This window comes from Staurois parvus, unplaced genomic scaffold, assembly GCF_062004578.1.
Source record: "Staurois parvus isolate SC_StPar_1 unplaced genomic scaffold, SC_StPar_1.0 ptg000779l, whole genome shotgun sequence".
Lineage (NCBI taxonomy): Eukaryota > Metazoa > Chordata > Amphibia > Anura > Ranidae > Staurois > Staurois parvus.
In genome coordinates, this window is record NW_028318575.1 from 1,261,636 (window position 1) to 1,283,896 (window position 22,261).

The 22,261-nt window shown below is 45.5% G+C and overlaps 1 protein-coding gene across 2 annotated transcripts in view; it reads left to right on the plus strand.

The window, feature by feature from the left end:
• The window catches only part of DGKB (diacylglycerol kinase beta), a 784,212-nt gene that overhangs the window by 711,640 nt on the left and 50,311 nt on the right, over positions 1–22,261 (plus strand). For both annotated transcript variants that reach the window (XM_089654572.1, XM_089654573.1), the window contains 2 exons: positions 16,572–16,692; positions 20,237–20,297. In XM_089654572.1, coding sequence (XP_089510698.1) covers positions 16,572–16,692; positions 20,237–20,297 — 182 coding nt within the window. The remainder of the gene's footprint in view (positions 1–16,571; positions 16,693–20,236; positions 20,298–22,261) is intronic.

Here is a 22,261-nt window from a genome sequence, read left to right on the forward strand (position 1 = left end):
TTTGTATAAGTTTAGTATTTTTTGTTCTTAAAGCAGATATTTTGTGAAAATGCAAGGTCACATTTGCTGCATCCTTCCTCCTCCTCAAAAAAAAAATGTTTAGTAAAGAAAAAAAAATGTTAAAAAAAAATAAACTAAATATTTATCTTACACCCCAGCTTTTAGAATGGTCACTTAGGCAAGGGTGATGTAACGAGGTCTTCTCACAGGATCCTGGGGAAGCTGAGAATCCCAAAGGTGGTGAAGAAGAATTTCTGGATGTCTTCTGCAAGATTTGGGATCCTCCGCTCACCCAGCATCCTTCGATTTGAATATTCACCGTGATATTGATGGTGATATCCAGGGGCGGACTGACAACTCATGGGGCCCTCGGGCAATAGGGGATCATGGGGCCCCTGTATCCTTGTCCAAACTCAAAAAAGCCTATGAAAAAGGTACCAGGGACATCTCATGGGGCCCCATACTGACCCCGGGCCCTCGGGCAATGCCCGAGTTTCCAAATGATCAGTCCGCCCCTGGTGATATCACCAGTGCCTACAGGAAGTGGATGGAAGCCAGGGTGTAAGGTGAGTATTTTTTACATTCTTCTTGTTTTACTTTTGTAGCACACCTCTAGTTGGGGGAACTAGTTAGGTTAGCAGCCTGGTATAAGCCAGCCAGGTTACTTTCACTCATGGCTGAGGGCTCTGCAGGCTAGTTCCCTGATACCTCCCCCTGCTCTAGAAGCTTGAGAAGTTTCTAGAAGGCAGTGGGTGGGGGTGAGGAGGGGTTGATCTGCATACTTAAGGGATCTTGACCAATCCCCAAGCAGGAGGTTTGGTATTGGGTCAGGACAGTCCTTAAGTAGGAGTGTGGAGCCTGATCAGCAGGTGGTCAGTGTCAGGTGGAAGATGGAGTGAGAAGGCTGGAGTGTGGAGCCTGGGAGGGGACCCAGGAGAGGGATCTACCTGCAGGCAGGAGCTGGAGAGGAGGATCTCTCAGCCTCACCATCCCCTGAGAGAGGACTACCTGGCAGCCACCAACCCATCAAGATCACAGGAGAGGAGTGAGTAATACTACACCCCCTGGGCCAGATAAGGAGAGAGAGTAGACAGGTGGCCAACCCAACAAGCACCTCATCTTTATTAAAGTGGCAGCTTCTTGGCCCCCTTGCCCAGGGGTGAAGAGAAGAATTCATCTGGGGTCTGAGGTGTTACACCAGAAAGGCTGGAGAGCTCTTCAAAGGAGAGACTTTCATTCTTTATGTCCACAGACTTGTACATACAGTAGTTGATAAGGAGTTTGTCCTCGTGTTTGTAGTTCCTTGGACATCCCATACACCGCTCAACCCCATCCAAGTTCAATACCCTTTAATAAATCAAAAAACAAAACAATCTCAAGGACTTTTTACTGACTCTAGTGTGCTAGTGTGGAAGAAAATGCATGTTGCCTGGCTGTGCAGGACTATAGGGGACTATAGGGGGACCCAAAAAATCAGCGAGTAGTGCTATACTTTTTTACTACTTTTGCTGTGTGTTTTTATTGGTGGTGGAGGATGGTAGGATAAGCATACCTTGTATTTTCATTCTGCGACTCATGACCAAAATGTGCAGATTAACATTCTAAGGCACAGTTCATGTAAATTCCATTTCAGAACTAGGAGCACAAGTGTGCACTCCTAGTCCTAAAATGGTACTGGTTTCAAACTAGTGATCGTGAAGCAATTGCTGGGGTTCCCTATCATGTTGGCCAATCATGGTGATTGCATAAAGTTTGTTTGTAAACAAACATTCTAGCTTCAGCTATGTATGTATTTATTTAGATAGGCAATTTATAGAGTTAGGCTTCATGTACACAGGACATTTTTTTTAACTCTCCTCCTAGAAGCCAGCAGCATTTTTGCTGATGATTGCAACTCTTTTACAGGTGTTTAGGCGTGTTTACAGGCTTCAAGCGCTTGGGCATTGTCATTTCATTGACCAGGATAAATCATTTATTCTACCCAGGGGCGGACTGACAACTCATGGGGCCCCTGGGCAATAGGGGATCATGGGGCCCCTGTGTCCTTGCCCAAACTCAAAAAAGCCTATGAAAAAGGTACCAGGGGCATCTCATGGGGCCCCCTACTGACCCTGGACCCTCGGGCAGTGCCCAAATGTCCAAATGGCCAGTTCGCCCCTGATTCTGCCCATTGAAATCAATTAACTTTCAAGCGCTTAAAGCTCTTAGCATTAACAGGCATTTAGACGTGTTTTACAAGCATCAAGCATTTTTTCTGCCCAAACTCTCCTGCTCCTGAACTCACTGGCAGAGGGTTTTTGTCCTGCCTCTAAACTCTCCTGCCACTTATTGCTGCTGAATGTCTAATTGTGCATGGACACATAGGGTAACATGCAGGGGAGTTTGGAGACAAGAGAAAAAAAAATGCCTGATGCCCTTGGGAACAGCTGCAGAAACGTCCTGTGTGCATGAGGCCTTATTATTTTCAGGTTAAGTGACACATACTGAGAAAAAGGAGAGAAGCGCCTCTAAGTGCAATAAGTCTTTTAATTCAAGTCTAAATGTAGAAACACTCACATGTGTGAAGTAATCATAAGCATAAAAACCGTGGTTAACAATAGTTAACGGTGGGGTGGTAACCCGGGTGAAGAGCCGTCATCTCTCTGCGATGTGGGGAGGTCAGCTCTCGGCTGGAACAGCGTGGTGGCTGGAGGGGGAACAGTGGTGAGGCCAGCCTTCATGCACGTCCTCCCTCAAAGCCGGATGGAACGCACGCTGGAACGTAGCGGCGGCGTGGCCGTGATGACGTCAGATCCCAGGGTGCACTGCGACGCGTTTCGGAGCATGCACTGGCCGTGGAAGGCGGAAGTGCACTCCTTTTTCAAGCAGTTGCTACGTTCCAGCGTGCGTTCCATCCGGCTTTGAGGGAGGACGTGCATGAAGGCTGGCCTCACCACTGTTCCCCCTCCAGCCACCACGCTGTTCCAGCCGAGAGCTGACCTCCCCACATCGCAGAGAGATGACGGCTCTTCACCCGGGTTACCACCCCACCGTTAACTATTGTTAACCACGGTTTTTATGCTTATGATTACTTCACACATGTGAGTGTTTCTACATTTAGACTTGAATTAAAAGACTTATTGCACTTAGAGGCGCTTCTCTCCTTTTTCTCATCTACAGAAGTTGCTACAGCTTATTTGGAAGCCTTGCCCTCAGTGCCACACGGAATCCTACGCTCTTCATACAGTAGCCACTAATACCACCATCACCCATACTACCATTTCCCAGGACTTTGCAGTGTTTGCGCTGTTACAACCCTTCCTCATTTTTTCTAAGTGACACATACTGACACTGCTAACTCTTGGTCAGGGCAGAAAGCCTTGGTCATGAAAGGGTTAAAGCAAACCATTCCTTTGCTGATAAAATAATATATTATTATATTATACAGTTTTTATATAGCGCCAACAGTTTGCTCAGCGCTTTACAATATAACAGGAGACAATACAGCAACAATACAGTTCAATGCAAGAGGAATAGGAGGGCCTGATCCTGAGAGCTTACAATTTAAGATATATATCTAATAAAATATTATTATTATTATTATACAGGATTTATATAGCGCCAATAGTTTGCTCAGCGCTTTACAATATAGGGGAGACCGTACAATTACAATACTTTCAGTACAGAAGGAATGTGAGGGCCCGGCTCGTGGAGCTTACAATCTAAAGGAAGGGGAAGATGATACAAAAGGTGATTCAAGTACAGTTCTTAGGTGGAGGTGTTGTAGGCTTCCCTGAAGAAGTGAGTTTTCAAAGATCGCCTAAAGGCAGACAGGGTGGGGGCTGACCGGACATGCTGTGGTAGGGAGTTCCAGAGGATGGGAGAGGCTCTGGAGAAGTCCTGGAGGCGAGCTTGGGAGGAGGTGATGAGGGAGCTAGAGAGGAGGATATCATGGGAGGAGCGGAGTGGGCGATTTGGGCGGTATCTGTGGATGAGGTTGGTGATGTAGCTAGGGGCAGTGTTGTGGATGGCTTTGTAAGCTGTGGTTAGTATTTTGAATTTTATACGTTGGGTTAGTGGAAGCCAGTGAAGGGATTGGCAGAGAGGGGCAGCAGTCGCTGATCGGTTGGTAAGGTGTATGAGTCTAGCAGCAGCATTCATAAAAGACTGAAGGGGGGATAGCCTGTGTAATATAAAACATGTAACTTACAATTTATTGGTGTGTAATTAAAAGCTTTCCGGCTCTTTGTTTCCTGAGATCCAGGTATTTTTCCATTGGACTCTGCTGTCTTTCTGCTCAAACCCCAAAGAGAAAGCAGATCCATGCTGTCAATCACTCATGATCGGTGTGGTCCCTGATCATGTGGTCAATGTGACAGTCCAAAGATAGCAGTGTTTCCTTTGTTTAATACTGTAATTGTAATATACAAAATTATATATTAAAGCGGAGCTCCACCCAAAAGGGGAAGTTCCGTTTTAAGCCTTTGTCCCCCGCTCCCTGTTAAGGATTGGCACCTTTGGGGAGCGGGTACCCGAATTTGACAGGTACCCGCTCCCACTTCGCCTTAGCAATCGGAAGTTGTCCTCCCCCCCTCCCTCCCCATAGTCTTCTGGGACATGTGACAGGTCCCAAATAACTACGGGACCATTCACAAAGTGCAGTGCTACTCACGCATGCGCAGTGGGCACTCGGCTGTGAAGCCGCAAGCTGGCACAGCCAGGTGCCCACACAAAAGATGCCGGCACTGGGGAGGGAAGATGGCCGGTCAAACCAGCCGTGGGGAGGACACTGCTGGATCAGGGGACAGGTAAATGGCTGTATTTTAAAAGTCAGCAGTTACAGTTTTTGTAGCTGCTGACATTTTTTTTTTTTAAATCAACTGGAACTCCACTTTAATAATCATTTAAAAACATTGAAAATATAGTTATTAAACATTTTATTCCATTTGTCATCCTGTAATTAGTAAAATACAAAATACAAGCATTAAATGGATTTAAAGCCCAATTTAACCTTGGAAAAAAACAGAAAACTTTTTCACATGTAGCGCTACCCCCTTAGGAGTTGCTGTAGTTTTGGGTGCCCCTATAGTCCCACACAGCAAGGCAACATACATTTTCACATTAACTTGCACCCAGGAGACAATATCCAGTCCTTGAGCTTTGTTTTGAAGTTTTATTAGGGGATTTGAACTGGGATAGGGTTAGGGGTGTATGGGATTCCCAGTGCAACTGTGAAACCAAGGACAACTTCCTGGAGCTATATACAAGCTTTTTTATAGCAAACTCCCTTTGGAGAGCTAGCCAGCATCTCCAGTTGCACCACCCCAGACCCTAGATTCTCCTAATTCAGCCAGTCTGGGTGAATCCCTGAGCAGGGCATCCAGTGCCTGCCACTGTAAAGTAAGACAGTCCAGGTAGAAAGCTAATCTGGTTTCCCACCAGAGTGCTCCTTCCCCTATCTGTCCCAGGGAGTGCAGGTCTACTCACTCAGTCCTTCTCCTATGCTGCTGGTGGGTCTGTGGCTGCTACCAGGCCTTCTAGCTGGGCTGCTCCTTCCCTGCTACATAGCTGGTCTTCTCTCTAGGGGCCGGTGAGGTCCCAAGTTTCCTCATTCCAAGCTTCCTGGCTGGAGGTGATCCTCTCTCCATCTGGGCCCCCTCCCAGGCTCCTGCTCTGCAGCCTCACTTACCCATCTTCCATCCTAACTCTCCTGCTGCTGAGCAGACTCAGTTACTCTTAAAGCCTGTAGTGGCCCCTTGCCAAGCCTCCTTTTGAGGATTAGCCAGGATTCTCTAAGAGTACAGACCAGCCACTTCTCACCTCCACTTACTACTTCTACTGTAGATCTTTCTCAAAATCTCTAAAGCATGGGGAAGTCCCAGAGCTCTGGTCTGCAGAGCCTCTCAACTCTGACCACAATTTGACCCACCCTGGCTGCTACTGAGCCCTCCTCATTAACAATTAGAGCTAGAGCTTCCCCTAGCTGACTAGGAGAGTGCTACGCACACATTAGAATGGTAAGTTAGCAGAGTATTACCATTCATTTACATTGTCAAGCAGCCCACTGCAATTGTAAAAGCCTCTTCCCACCGTTGTGAAGTAGAGCATGATGGTTCGCATTTTGTATGTATGCAGTGGACCCTCTTTGTTTTGTTCCAACACACCCTCTGTGAACCAAAGCTAAAGCCCTTTTCTTATAGTACCTCTAAGTCCACTAGGGCTTCCAAGATCCCTACCAGTATTTTTGATGGTGTTCACAGAATCAGTTGGCCTTAGACCAGAACCTGGGACCTCTGCTGTGTCTGGCAGTAGCTCTTCTTGCTGAGCCAACTGAGATGTTGGACAGTTCCCTGCCGGATTGCTTAGACAAACTTGCCTTATGTCTTGCTTCTTGTGGGCCTTGAACTCTTTGCTCCTCCCATGAACTTTATGATTTAAGCCATGTCTCTGTACTTCCTATTGCCACATTATTGTGCTCTCTTCAGCCAACATCTCAATCTTGTCACTCCTGCTGCCATCCTATCTCCACCATCAGGAACTCCGGGGAACACCGGTTAGTACTTAGACCCTGCAACTCAGTGAGCCTGCATCATCTACCAGAGTGACTTGCACTTCCTATTGCCAGATTATTGTGCTCTCTCCAGCCAATATCTCAATCTTAACACTCCTTCTGCCATCCTATCTCCACCATCAGGAGCTCTGGGGAACACCAGTTAGTACTTAGACCCTGCACCTCGGAGAGCCCGCATCATCTACCAGGGTGACCTGCACTTCCTATTGCCAGATTATTGTGCTCTCTCCAGCCAATATCTCAATCTTATCACTCTACATCTTATCATCTACCAGGGTGACCTGCTTGTTCACTTCTTCGGCTAGTCAGGGGAAGCCTGACTACTGCCATATCTACTTGTCTCCGAGCCTCACCCCTTTCTGTGTCAAGCTGATTCCAATAGCACTTGTAAAATCTCTGCCAATGCTTCCAATGTTGCTCACATAATCCCTGCCCGTACGTCCAGTAGTGCTCACAGAATCTCCACCAGTACTTCCAATATTGCTCACAGAATCTCTGCCAGTACTTCCAATATTGCGTGTAGAATCTCTGCCAGTACTTCCAATGGCACTAGCAGAAACTCTGCCAGTACTTCCAATTGTACTCACAAAATCCCAAGACTTCCAGAGCTTCCTGAAACAATGATGGGCATGTCCTCTGATCCAAGAGAGTATTTAAGCATAGGCCCTGAAACTGATTGCCTGTTTTGTTGCTGATCCTAATTGACCTGACTGTCCATGATCTTCACTTGAACATGACCACTCCACTGCTGTCTTGCCTGTTGCGAGCCTGGATTGTCTTGGCCTCTCCTCTGCTTGCTTGCTGGTTGCTAGCCTCTGCCTTGGCTTGATCATCATCTACCCACTTCCTGTTGTATCATCTTCATGTTGTATCCTCCTTGTCCTTACTCACTCCTTGGTGGGTTGATTCTGAAGGCCACGACCTGGTACCAACATGCAGCCAAACCCATCAGCACCATCAGGAACTCTGGTGGCTACCAGAAGGTGTTGTGATATTACTTCAGCTCAACAGGGGCATGCACTGTCCTGAGTGGACACTGTAGCCCTAATTCATTGTGGCATGTCACACTGCAGCAGAGCTTTAAACAATTATTTGGAAATTATTTAGGTAAATTTGGTTAGCTAAATTTGGTTTTGGACATTTATACATCAATGACCTCATGAAAAGGTTAATTCAAGTGATTACTGTATGTGAAATCAAGCTATCTAGAAGCTTGTAAAGCAAACTTTGGATAGAAACTTTTTGGGCCTCGTCTTCCAGAATACTAACTTCTTTATCAGGCTCTCGATTCAATAAAGCTGTCCTGCATAATCCTATTTTCCATGCAAATTGTCAACGGGGCAAGTTGTCCACATTACATGCTGGAAGAGACAACAGCATCTCTTCCAGCCTTCACTTCAGATCCCGAAAAAATCTGCATAAAATTTAGACAAATTGGTTCATTTCATTATGAAAGTGTCCAGCTGGGAGTAGGCCCGCATTGTCGCTTACAGATGTGCTTCTCTGCAAAAAAGACAACGTCACATATTTGTATTCTGTCAAATTGGGTTCACATTGTGCACTTTTAGAAATTTTAGAATACTCATTGTTAACTGCATTAGAAGTTCTCAATACACTCCTTCTGTCCCGAGATTTCAAATTAGTCGCCAATGAATAATTTTACTTCTAATCAACAATTAATTTTTACTGATAACAGATTTAAATTTTTTTTTTGTGCTCCACTTTATTAACTACTTGCTAACCAGTGTACGTCTAAAAACATTCTGTCAGCAAGTGGTTATTACAGGACTATGGCTGCAGCCTTGTTCTTGGCACCTATTTTTCGGTCAATTGTTTTGTAAAAATGATGCAAGCAGCGATCGGTTTTACAGTGTTGCAAAGGGCACTGATAGGCAGCACTAACAAGCACTGATAGGCAGCGCTGATAAGCTGGCATTGATATGCATCAATGATGGGCACTGATAGGCAGCACTGATGAGCTGGCACTGATATGGATCAATGATGGGCACTGATAGGCGGCACTGATGGGCACTGAGAGGCGACACTGATGGGTGGCACTGACTGGCGGCACTGCTGGGCACTGACTTATGGCACTGATGGGTGGCACTGCTGGGCACAGGTGGGTGGCACTGCTGGGCACAGGTGGGTGGCACTGCTGGGCACAGATGGGCGGCACTGGTGGGTGGCACTGCTGGGCACTGATCATCAGTGCCCTGTTGGTAGGTGCCAATCCATCCTCTGACAATTGCCGGTTATCAGCAGTACTTTCTTCACTCTGTGACAGTGCGAGGAAAGTGCAGCCAATAACTGGCAACTGCATTTACATTTGTCATTGGACACGGCTGATCATGTGGTAAAAGGCTGCTGTGATTGGCTTTTTACCACATCGCGTGATCAGCTGTGTCCGTAGGATACAGCGATCACGGAGATCGCCAGGTGCATGCCCCCGCGTGCTGGAAGGCACGTTCTGGGAGGACATCATATGACGCCCTTCCAAAACTAGCCGGCCGCAGTGTAGCCATCATTCGGCTATCTGCGGTTGGCAAGTGGTTAAGAGGTTTCTGATGTCGAGAGGTGGGGTTTCTGATCATGTGACTGCCATGATTGGCTGTCACAGCGGTCACATGATTGGAAAGCTCCTGATCGCAAGTACAGTTCAGGAGCTTTCTGTTAGCCGCTAGTAACTATGTCTGGACCGCGCAGGGCACACGCTCTCAGCACGGCTCTGTTTACATTCTAATATGCATATATGCAGCCTCTCTGCACTAAGGCCCGCCCACCTAGAGGCCGCGTATAGGCATACTGTTGGCGTGAAAAGGTTAAAGTGGTTGTAAACCCTTCCATATACCCATTGAAGTGACTGGCCTCAGGTGATACACAGAGGTGAAACAAATCCTCTTACATAAGTTGTACCTGTTTATCTGCAGCTATTTGTCCTGTACATCCTTAGAAAACTCAGAGGTGAAAAGGAGTTTTCACAGACTCACAAAGGGGGGGGGGGGGCGGGGAGCTTCTGTTAAACACTGTACAAAAGTTCTGGGAGCTGGTTGGTGGGAAGGGACCCGCCCCCCTTCACTCAGCACACAGGAACGGAGCGGAGGCTGTCAATCACAGGCTGTGTGCTGGAGCTCCCTCCCGTCACCTTTTTAGCTCTTGGTGTCAGGAAAGCCTGTCAGAAGAGACTAATGCTGATAATGGAGGAACGAGGCAGCAGACAGAAATGACCCTTAGTGCTTTAGAGGAAGGCAAGGATACGCTATAGGCACAGTGGCTAAGTGGTTAGCATGTCTGCCTTGCAGTAAATGGGTCATGGGTTCAATTCCTGACCATGGTGCCTCCTGCATGGAGTTTGCATGTTGTGCCTGTGTGGGTTTCCTCTGGGTGCCCTGGTTTCCTCTCCTGCTCTAAAGACATGCTGGTAGGTTAATTGGCTCCTGTCTAAATTGTCCCTAGTATGTGTATGTATGAATGTGAGTTAGGGACCTTAGATTGTACACCCCTTGAGGGTTAGGGACTGATGTGAATGTACAATATATATGTAAAGTGCTGTGTACATTGATGGTGATATGTAAGTACCTGAAATAAATAATAAATATGTGCTTGGTTCAGATTTCACATCTGAGGTTTACAACCACTTTAAGCCGAAGGATATAATTTAGGCCTCATGCACACTGGGCAGAAAAAAAAAGCCGCTTTTACGGGCGTTTGGTGTTTACTTTTTTTGAGCCTGAAAACACACTTCTGGGCACATACAGGTATTAAAGGAGCGTTCACTGGCTGAAAATAAAAAAAAAAACTTTCACCGGTGTGTTCAGGAGAAGGGCGTTTAGGCAGAAAAAACGCATGAACCCGCATAAACGCATGCACACGCTAATGCAATTCAACTGACCAGAATACTGAAAATCCTGGCCAATAGAACACATCAACGCCAAATGTGCGAATGCGCATAAATATGTGTGCAAAACATAGCTTTTAGTGCCCGGTCATACCGGTGCCATTTCAGGTGCGATTTGGGAATTGAAATCGCACCCGAAATCGCGTCTAATCAATATGAATGTCGGCGTCTTAACACGTGCGATTTGCTGCAGCGCGATTTCTAAAGTAGTTTTCACGTGACTTTTTCTGCAGTTTCGCTGCGATTTCACATACATAGAATATCATGGAAATCCCACTGCAATTTGCAAGAAATCATTGAAAATCTTCACAAGTAGCAATAAAGTCTTCAGAAATCACACACAAATCGCACAATTTTAAATCGCAGCGGTGTGACTGGTGACTTACCGTGTTTTTTAATATGTTCCCATCTGGACACTGTATATAAATGGCCGGACGGTGGCACTGCAGGGTCGGGTGGCCATTTATAAATGTCCTCCCCGCACCCTGCTTGTGCGCGCTCCCTGGGAGCGCGCAGCACCATGATCTGGTGCCCGCTGTGTCCTTCAGACACAGTGGAACACCGATCGTCGTACGGGACCTCTGTGTGAGGTTCCGATCATGTGATCACTGATTGGCCAATCAGTGATCACATGCAGAGTAGTAAGCAAGATGTCACTTCTGACATCATTGCTTACTACGTGTGAAATCTGTGAATGATCACAGAGGTCACATGGTACAAGGCTATTCACAACAGCCTTGTACCATGTGACAAGCTGTGACCAATCACAGCTCTCACAGTAGTTCCCAATGGCTGCAAGAATGCAGCCAGAGAAAAGGAGAAATTATTGCTTTTACAGCCTTTATGGGTGTAAAAGCAATCAGTGTAAAAAAAATACAGTACACTGTACTGCTAGGGTGACAGTATGCAAAAAAAACATAAATAATAATATAAAAAAATAAAATAAAAATGTAAAAACAATGTTTAAAAATTATAATTTTTGGTTATAAACTAATTTGGGTTTTTTTTTTTTACTAAAAAGATAACGGAATAGATGTTGGCCAAGATTTATGATGAAATATTATTTATTTGCAAAATTTTATAAGAAAAACACTTTTTCAAAATATCTGGACTTTTTCATTTACATAGCAAAAAAAATAAAAATCCCAGCGGTGAATAAATACCAACAAATTAAATCTTTATCTGTCTCAAACAAATGCTAAAAAATTAATATGGGTACAGTGTTGCATGACCGCGCAATTGTCTTTTAAAATGTGATAGCGCTGAAAGCTGAAAATTGGCCTGGGCAGGAAGGGGGTAAGAGTGTCCGGACTTGAAGTGGTTAAGCAGCCGGAAGAAAAGTCGTATAAAGGAGCTGAGCCTCCTAAGTGGGCACTTTCACTTCAGCGTGGAATTATATTTCACTTTCCCTAATATAGGGTAAAAACGGGGTTCATTTCTATTTTTTCACCCCTCCCCCATCTTCGGGGATGCGTCTTGTATCTCATGAATGGGATACATTTATTGGAAGTGGAATAGCCAGCCGAGCAGCTGAAGGAAGCGGGCCGCCTGGTTCCCCAGTGACTTTTATCCGAGTGCACGAGGTCAGCGGTGCTGTGCGCTCCATTCATAATGTGCTGACTTCAGTCTTCATTCATGAGAGCTGCCTCTGTGTACTCAATGCATTAATAGGAGGAGACACGTGAAGTAGCTGAGTTTATGGAAGAGGGCAGGAGACATGCAGATCTGTGCAAACATTCCCAGGCGCTGTATCCACTCACTAAGCGTGGAATCCCAAATCATTCACCAGATCTCCGCAATGCAACCCCCCCCCCCCCCCCTTCCCTTCCAACAACAGTCTGTGAATGTGCTCAGTGCCTGTCCTCCAGACTAGAGGACCTGTCACATCGTCCATCACTGGAAGCACATCATGATTTTCCTGATAGACTAGATTGTCCATTTACTAAATTTGAAACAATTGGCGTGACCTTCCTAATCAGCATCAGGTCCATCGAAATAAAGGTAACTTAAAAAAAAAAAAAAGAACTGACCCTGAGATCTGAGATTCTTCAACCCCTTGCCCTCAGGAGGATTCCCTCCCCCCCCTTCCTGACCAGGCCATTTTTTGCGATATGGCGCTGCGTTACTTTAACTGACAATTGCGCAGTCATGCAATGCTGCACCCAAATGAAATTTACGTCCTTTTTTCTCTCACCAATAGAGCTTTCTTTTGGTGGGATTTGATTGCCTGTGCGTTTTTTATGTTTTGGGCTATAAACAAAAAACCAGACAATTTTGAAACAAAACAAAAAAACAATATTTTTGACTTTTTTCTATGAAACGTGTCCAATAAAAAAAATTTAAAAATCAAATTTTGGCATAAATTTAGAATAAAATGTATTCTGCGACGTCTTTGCTAAAAAAAAAAAAAATCCCAATACATGTAAATTAATTGGTTAGCGTCTACAAATATATATAGAAATTTTTTTCTTGATACTAGTAATTGTGGCGATCAGAGACTTATAGCGGGACTGCGGCGGGCATTCTGACACTGGGGGGGGAACTAACTAACTGCCACATCCCCAATGACACTATTATTATTATTATTATACAGTATTTATAAAGCGCCAATAGTTCGCTCAGCGCTGTACATTACAAAGGGGGACAGAACATGTGACAGAACAATACCAATACAATGCAAAACATGAGGGGATCGAGGGCCCTGCTCCTTGGAGCTTACAATCTAGGAGGGAGGGGATGGTGGTACAGGAGGAGATAGCTGTGGGGGATGGAGTGGTAGGAAGAGTGGAGGAGGTCGGCAAGTTAGCAGGGGGTGGGGTAGACTTCCCTGAAGAGATGGGTTTTCAGGGTGCGCCTAAAGGAGAGGAGAGTAGGTGATAATCTGATGGGTTGGGGCAGGGAGTTCCAGAGGATGGGTGACACCCTGGAGAAGTCCTGGAGGCGGGCATGGGAGGAGGAGACCAGGGAACTAGAGAGAAGGAGGTCTTGTGAGGAGCGGAGTGTGTGTGTTGGGTGGTACTTGGATATTAGGTCAGTGATGTAGTTCAGGGCAGTATGGTGGACAGCTTTGTATGTCAGTGTTAGGATTTTGAATTTGATCCGTTGGGCAATCGGAAGCCAGTGGAGGGATTGGCAGAGGGGGGTGGCGTAAACGGAGCGGTTGGAAAGGTGAATGAGTCTGGCAGCCGTATTCATGATGGACTGAAGCGGGGATAGCCAGCGGCGAGGCAGGCCAGTGAGGAGGGAGTTGCAGTAGTCCAGTCGTGATATGATGAGGGAGTGGATGAGCTGTTTAGTGGTTTCTGGGGTTAGGAACATGCGGATTTTGGCGATGTTGCGGAGGTGGAGTCTGCATGAGTTTGTTAAAGATTGGACTTGGGGCTGGAAGGATAGGTTGGAGTCCAGAATGACACCAAGTACTCTGGCCTGCGGGGCAGGTTTGATGGTGGCGTTGTTGGATGTGACGGAGAAGTCAATGGGGGGTGGGGTCCGGGCTGGGGGAAGACAAGAAACTAAGCCCTGGTTCACATATATGCGGCCGTGTGGGCCGCGTTTTACGTGGGCACGAGAGCCTATTCATTTGAATGGACTCCCGTGGCCCGTGACATGCAGGGATGAAGACCCTGAACTTCTTCCGAAAACGCAGCCTGCACAGGAACCTCGGTTCCCAGTACAATTGCGTTTTCCAGTGCAGGCGGCGTACCATTAGAAATAATGGCACCTGCCCGCGGGTCCACATTTCTCTGTGCGGGTGGTGCGGCTGCACGGATTTGCGTGCGGATCCGCAGCGGCACCACCCACACAGATGTTAACCTAGCCTTAGTCCTCATGCACACTGGACATTTTTACAGCTGCTGTTTTTGACTTTTGACGTTTTTTTTTTTACATCTAGTAAACTCCCCAGCATGTAATCAACGTTTTTTGGCTGATAAAATACCCCAGGACTAGTGGGTTTACCTGTAAAAATGCTCTAATGCTGAAAAATGCGGTAAAATGCCGCAAACCAGCGTTTTTGGACTTTTTTTAACCCAATTTTTTTTTTTTTTTTAGGTGAAAAAAGCGTAATAACGCAAATGTGGAAAAATGCAGGAAAATGCCACTAAGCACGGGAAAACGCAGCTAAACGCTAATGCAGAAACACTAAAAAAAGCTGAAAAACTCATGTTTTAACGTGACTTTACACAGCTAACGTTACCAGCGTTATCAAAACGTCCCGTGTGCGTGGAGCACAGAGATCAGTGCTAATAAAAAGCACTGACACTGTACTAATTACACTAGGCAAGAAGGGGGTAACATCTGGGGCGATCAAAGGGTTAACTGTGTGCTGTGTGTGTTTTACAGTGTACTGTGCTTTACTATGTAAGCTTGCTGCTTTGCATTGCGAAGAAATCTGTATTGCTTACATACAGACCTCTCCCCTGTCAATGTTCCTCGGCGATCACCTGGTGCCGGCGGGGAATCTCTGTCTGGGACCCGCTGATCAACAGCTGTAGCTGCCAATTTCGGCACGGGTAGGACGGCACGCGCACACACGCCTCCTAACCAGAAATACAAAATCACATATATATATATATATATATATATATATATATATACACACATGATTTTGCGCAGCCCTGCCGCCCTGTAGCAGTAGTTCTGCTATAGGGCGGCCGGGAAGCGGTTAACCATATGCCGGGGAATTTTAAAAACTTTTACGCACTTGTTAAAATCAAAATTTGTTTTTCTAGAAAATTACTTAGAACCTTCAAATCCTATACATTTTCTGAAGGCAGAGGCCCTGGAGAATAAAATGTTGCAATTTTTCATATCATAAGATATTTGTGAAGCTGTTTATCAAATGTAAATTTTCAGGGAAATTAATTTTAGTGCACACAAACACAAAATAATACCAATTTTTAAAAATAAAATATAAAACATGATGTTGTGTTGAGTAAATACACTGACTGGCCACTTTATTAGGTACACCTTGCTAGTGTCAAGAAATTACCACCCACACAGGGGCGGACTGACAACTCATGGGGCCCCTGGGCAATAGGGGATCATGGGGCCCCTGTGTCCTTGCCCAAACTCAAAAAAGCCTATGAAAAAGGTACTAGGGGCATCTCATGGGGCCCCCTACTGACCCCGGGCCCTCGGGCGGTGCCCGAGTTTCCAAATGGTCAGTCCGCCCCTGCACCCACACCATGACACCACCACCACCACCAGCCTGAACCGTTGATACAAGGCAGGCCAACTTCTGATCCTATCATCTGAATGTCGCAGCAACCAGTCTGCCCATTCTCCTCTGACCTTTGACATCAACAAGGTCAGTGATTTCCCCTTCCCCTTTTGGGTGGAGCTCTGCTTTAACAATTCCCTTCTCTATCTAATGCTAAAAAAATGTGGTTTTACTTTTTTACTTATACTTTAGTGGTCCTTTCATATCAGCAAGTGTGTGTTATGGTGCTCATAATGAGAGTATGCTGTGCATGCGCACTGCGATGGGTTGGGGCACATCACAGTGCTGTAGAGTAAAAGTGATAAAGCCCTATACAAAGCCAGGTTCTTTGCCTTGTCCTTGGGTTGGGACTGTGTTGGTCAATGCTGTCCAATTGAGCTGGTTTGACAAGCCCTAATTCACCCTGTTCCCCATAATTGGGAGCCTATCTGCTGTATATTCTTTGTGCCGAATGGTGTCATCAGGGGCGGACTGACCATTTGGAAACTCGGGCACTGCCCGAGGGCCCGGGGTCAGTAGGGGGCCCCATGAGATGCCCCTGGTACCTTTTTTATAGGCTTTTTTGAGTTTGGATAAGGACACAGGAGCCCCATGATCCCCTATTGCCCGGGGGCCCCATGAGTTGTCAGTCCACCCCTTGGTGTCATTCATTACCTTCTCAGGAAAAAAAGAACGTATGATATGATGCTATACCCTCAGAATCTGCGACTATTCAGTGGTCTGATGGAACCTCCCCCCCCCCTTTCTTTCCTAAATCTGCTGGTCCCGGAGGCAACTGCCTCATTCCTATTAAAGCAACCCTGTTCTTAGGGTAAAGAATAATCCAAGCAAAGAAATCTTTATGCTTTGTGGAAACCACTCTACGTGTGATCAGGAGGTTAAATAGATGTGTGTTGTCATTTCAGATCTGAGTGATCAGCTGCTGGAAGTGGTGGGACTGGAAGGTGCGATGGAGATGGGTCAGATCTACACGGGGCTGAAGAGTGCCGGGAGAAGACTTGCACAGTGCTCTTCTGTGGTTATACGGTAATAATAGTTTCATGCTGTTAAATTGACAGATTAATCAGTAATCGCGACTGATTGCTTCTAGCAGAGAACCCACCGCTGAGAGGCAATTTGCACAGTTCTTCTCTAAGGTTATATGGATGCACTGCAAAGTAGATAGAGAGACTTTCAGATAATGTTCAGTCCCAGGGAGACCAGTACAAATAACCTTCCTGAAAAGAAAAAAAGGACTTCTGGATATTGTCATTTGTACATGGCAGTCCAGTTGAATCCAGGTGAATGCTCCACCCAATAAATGCTCAAAGAAATTTCAGACCATTTGCTAAACCAACTACGAGACTCCTTGGCAGAAGATGAATATGTGTTTTGAAAGAGATCCACAGTAATGGCCCATAGTCAGTGTTATATGTAGAAAAACATTTACTTTTTTCAGATTCTTCAGCTTCTTTACTGAGATAAATGAATGGCAGGTATGCCTAAGGGTAAGACGTCACCTGCTACGTCTTAATTACATGTTATATACAGTTGGACTTTACCGTCAAGTGTTTGTGGGATCTTTCTTTGCACATCTCAAAAAAAAACCACATAAATTATGACGTGACCGTTATAAAACAGGGAGATACTAAGAAATGTAACTTTTGAAGTTGAGCAGCTCCCTCCTTGCTTGGTTGAACCTTGCTTGGTTGAACATATTTTGTAAATGCAATCAGCCTGAACCTGAATTTTACCTAGTGTCAGCTTTTTCAGTCTCTGTAGCAGGGGCGGACTGACAACTCATGGGGCCCCCGGGCAATAGGGGATCATGGGGCCCCTGTGTCCTTGCCCAAACTCACAAAAGCCTATGAAAAAGGTACCAGGGGCATCTCATGGGGCCCCCTACTAACCCCGGGCCCTCTGGCAGTGCCCAGGGGATCATAGGGCCCCTGTGTCCTTGCCCAAACTCAAAAACGCCTATGAAAAAGGTACCAGGGGCATCTCATGGGGCATCTTATGGGGCCCCCTACTGACCCCGGGCCCTCGGGCAGTGCCCGAGTTTCCAAATGGTCAGTTCGCCCCTGTTGTGGTCATTGAGTTTGCAGGTCAAAAAAAGACCAAACATGCGTATCTACATAGGAAGCTGTAACTGTCAATCATCGTGTTTCGGAGAGATGACTCTGTTCTTCATCAGCATTAGCCCAGGCAGAACTTCTCTGAAACACGTTGACAGTTACAGCTTCCATGTAGGTAGGCATGTGTGATCTCCCTTTACATTCCATAGTAGAGTCCATCTTGGGAGCGAGTAAGGGAGGGTAGCTATGTTCCTACATACAGTGGGACCATAGAGAACGAACATAACCACCCAATAACACGAAGTCAGAACACAGCAGGACATTGAAGATTTGGAGGAGGCTGAGAGCAATAGAAGGTGTTTTCTTTTTTTTTTAAAGTTAAGAATACATACATGAATAGAATTTTCCTTTTTTATTCAGAGTTTTGTATCGCTTTAAGTCCATGCCCCAGCCACTATACATGTAATCCAGTGTTTCTCAACTTTTTTCCAGTCAGGGTGCCCTTGAAAAGTATTTTCAGTCTTGAAGCACCCCAGCCTAAGGCTTGGTTCATGTTACTGCGTGTCGTGGAACACATGGAAAACCGTGCTCGTTCCTGACACGCAGACAAGTGTTCTGCACTTTGGGGTACCATTAAATCTTAATGGTACCCCACACATTGGCAAACATGAGGGGGGGTTTGGTGTGGCAAAGGCCTGGGACATCTTTCCCTGCATTTCTGCGGGTAGTACAGCCTACTGAAAAGAATGGGCTGCCTTGCATGCAGCACACAGCCACACAGATGTGAACCAAGGGCTTGTTCACATGTGATGTTGGAGAGTGGAAAAACCATGGGGTTGAGCTGTTTTTACCTCCCCTAACTGCTCCCCCTATAGGTGCAGAGGCAGTGACTGGGGGTGTACGCATGCTGTGGCCACAGCTGGAAGTATACCCGCAGGTGAATGGGGCTGCACTGCAGCCACCCCACAACTGTGTGCAGTGCGGATGCAGTGTGGTGTTGCTGCATTTACAGGGTTAAAACAGGTGGTGAGGAATCAACATATTGCCTCTTCACTGCCTGTCAAATGCCTCTGAAAAGCAATCCGAGCATGGATTGTTTTTCAGAGGAGCGGCAGTCCTTGCTACTATTATGAACAAACCCTAATAGTACAAAATTAGGGGCTCAGGATTAAAAGTAACATACATACACACACATATATACACATACACATGTATACACATAAAAACACATGCAGAAACACAAACACGTGTACATGTATCTACATATGCATACACACACACACAAACATGTACACGCGTGCACATACAAAACACATGTACACATACAAACACATGTACACACACATACAAGCACATGTACACACACAAACACACGTGTACACACATATTTACAGCCCTATAAAAAGTTGCAGTACAGTACCCTCCCTCACACACTGGGCACTGCACTCTAGGGGAAGGCAGAGAACACAGCCCCCCCCCCCTGTTCCTTTCACTTTGCTAAGTCTGGCCGCCTTCATTGCCGAAGTAAAGTTCAGGTGGGGATCGGGAACGGCACCCCTGAGGACCTCAGGTGGCACCCCAGGGTGCTGCGGCACCCCAGTGGAGAATGGCTGATCTAACAGAGCCAAGATTATATGAACATAAACCAAGATTATATGCCAATAAACACTAATATATGGCTAAAGGCCAACTCCCCGTATACGTCAGGCTTGCATGGATACTGGCAAGTTGAATATATTAAGGTGAATCCAAGTGAATTGTTCAGATTGCACAATGTATTATATGGTGGCTAGAACTATTCATCCTGTATATGGCATGAGGTTTGTGGACAAGTGACCATCACACCCATATGAATATGTTGGACATCCCATTCCAAAACCATGGCCATTATTACCGGGAACACCCCTTCCTCCCTTTTGTGGCTATAATAGCTTCCACTCTTCTGGGAAGGCTTTCCATGAGGCTGTCTGTAGACTTTTTTGCCCATTCAACCAAAAGAACATTTGCGACGTTAGGTACTGATGTTGGATGAGAAGACTTGGATCACAATTGGCAATGCAGTTCATCCTAAAGGAGCTCAGTAGGGTCGAGGTCACACCAAACTCATCAAACCATGTCTTTATGGAGATGGCATTGTACACAAGGACCGTCATGCTGGAACAGAAAAGGGCCTTCACCAAACTGTAACCACAAGCTTAGAGGAGCATAATTGTCTGAAATGTCTTTGTATGCTGTATTATTAACTGTACCCTTCACTGGAAACACCTGAACTCTATCATTTTGTTGGAGGGAGTTACTAAACTTTTGGCCATATAGTGTAGATTTCCAAGGTTGAAAACCAAGTAGCTCCAAGCAGCCATAGCTGTGAAGCCACTTGGCAGAGCTAAATGGCTGTCTGACACAACACAATACCTACAGGTTTTCCAAGTTCTGTGTACGATTAAGCAACTAGTTCAACTCCTAGTTTAGTAAAATCCAGTGTTTAACTTTTGCCGGAATTTTCTTTTTTTTTGAAGGACAAGCAAGTCACTTCCCATGCAGATAGATGGAGAACCTTGGATGCAGACACCATGCACAGTAAGTAATTATTGTTTTTTTGATATATATTTGTGAACATAATCAATGTACAGTGGAACACCAGCCAAAACTGTTTTAGCTTTTGGATCAGATGGGGGAACGTCAGAACTTTCGCCAGGTTGTTATTGTTGTCTGCTTCCCATTACGGCAATCTCTGCAGAAGGGTCACTCACAACAGAAAACATTTTTTGAAAGATAGCCTCCCCGTTAAAGCCAAACTCCAGCCCCAACTCCCCCATATGAAAAGATGTAACAAATTAAATCCTTATGCACACGGGACGTTTTGATAATGCTGTTAACATCACCTGTGTAAAGTCACATTAAAAATGTGAGTTTTCAAGCATTTTTTAGCATTTTTGGATTAGCGTTTAGCTACGTTTTGCTGCGTTTAGCTGTGTTTTACCACTTTTGTGGTTTTCAGCGTTTTTTTTGTTTCTTACCAAAAACAAAAAAAAAAAAAATTTTCAGGTCAACAAAACGTCCAAAAACGCCAGTTTGTGGCGGTTTACCGCGGTTTACCACGTTTTGACGTGTTTTTTTCAGCGATAGACCATTTTTACAGCTAAAAAACTCCTCTAGAAACCCACTAGTCCTGGGTTTTTTTTCCAGCCAAAAAACGTTGATTACAGTCTATGTTTGCACACATAGGATAACATGCTGGGGGGGTTACTACCTGTAGAAAAACATGTCAAAAGCCAAACACAGCCGCTGTAAAAAGTGTGCATGAGGACTAATGCAAGCAATGGTAAATTTGTGTTGGTCAGTGCTGGCCATGTGACTGCACTGACCAATTAGAATACTTTTAAGGCTTCTTTTTTCTGGGATGGTGTCCTGAAATAAAGCAGAGATTCTCTTTGGTCAGCACAGTCATGTGGCCAGCACTGTCCAATGAGCACTCACCATCAGGGGCGGACTGACCATTTGGAAACCTGGGCACTGCCCGAGGGCCCGGGTTCTGTAGGGGGCCCCATGAGATGCCCCTGGTACCTTTTTCATAGGCTTTTTTGAGTTTGGCAAGGACACAGGGGCCCCATGATCCCCTTTTGCCCAGGGGCCCCATGAGTTGTCAGTCCGCCCCTGCTCACCATTGTAAGCAACATGCCCTTATACAGCCTCCAACATTGTCATGTAAATGTTTAACATGTCGGACCCTTATACCGGTTGGCAAGGACATTGGAAAATGGAGATCATATAAAGTACATGCATCTGGACCCTTGTGGGGGGTGTTGGGAGTTAGTTCACCTTTGTATTTTTTGTAAAAAGGTCAATTAACCCTTTGAATCAGCCAAATGCATTCCATGCCATTACATCAAAGCAAACGTTGTGCAAGACAAAAGGCTACATTGCTTTGGATCACGTTTGAAGGGTGCTGTTACTCACCTGCACGTCTTGGAAATTACAGCATTTGTATGAACTGTGGACACTTCATTTTGCACAAAGCATTTGCTATTTGCTTGGCTTCTCCTGTAGATACTCACTTGGTCTTCACTGGGTACCCTTTGGGTACTAGGGGTCACAATCTCTTATATATCCCCATGTGGATTTGGGTCATCTGTTGCCCCATTTGTTAAGGTCTATTTTTAGTATTTTACTTTATGTAAATCACTTCTAATACCTCTTGAGTGTTTATTATTAGTTATAGCGCTGCATCACTTTTATATGTATTTGTACGATCGTTCCTATTTGGTATAGGTTAGATGCTGGCTGCTTTTTAATTAAGTTTAGTATTTACCATAAAAGCGCAGGAGGACATTTTTATATTTTATCCGCCACTGGGTCTGACACTACAGCAGGGGAAAATGGGGTGGGGGGGGGGTTGTCAGATTTCTACAGAGAGACCACTCTTTTCACATAAAGGGTCCGACATATCCTTGCTAAGTCAGAACTAGAACCCTTTAAACTAGAAATTCAGTTGGGCTGTAGAAATCTAACGTCTTCTGAAGTACCCTGAATTTAATGTTTAT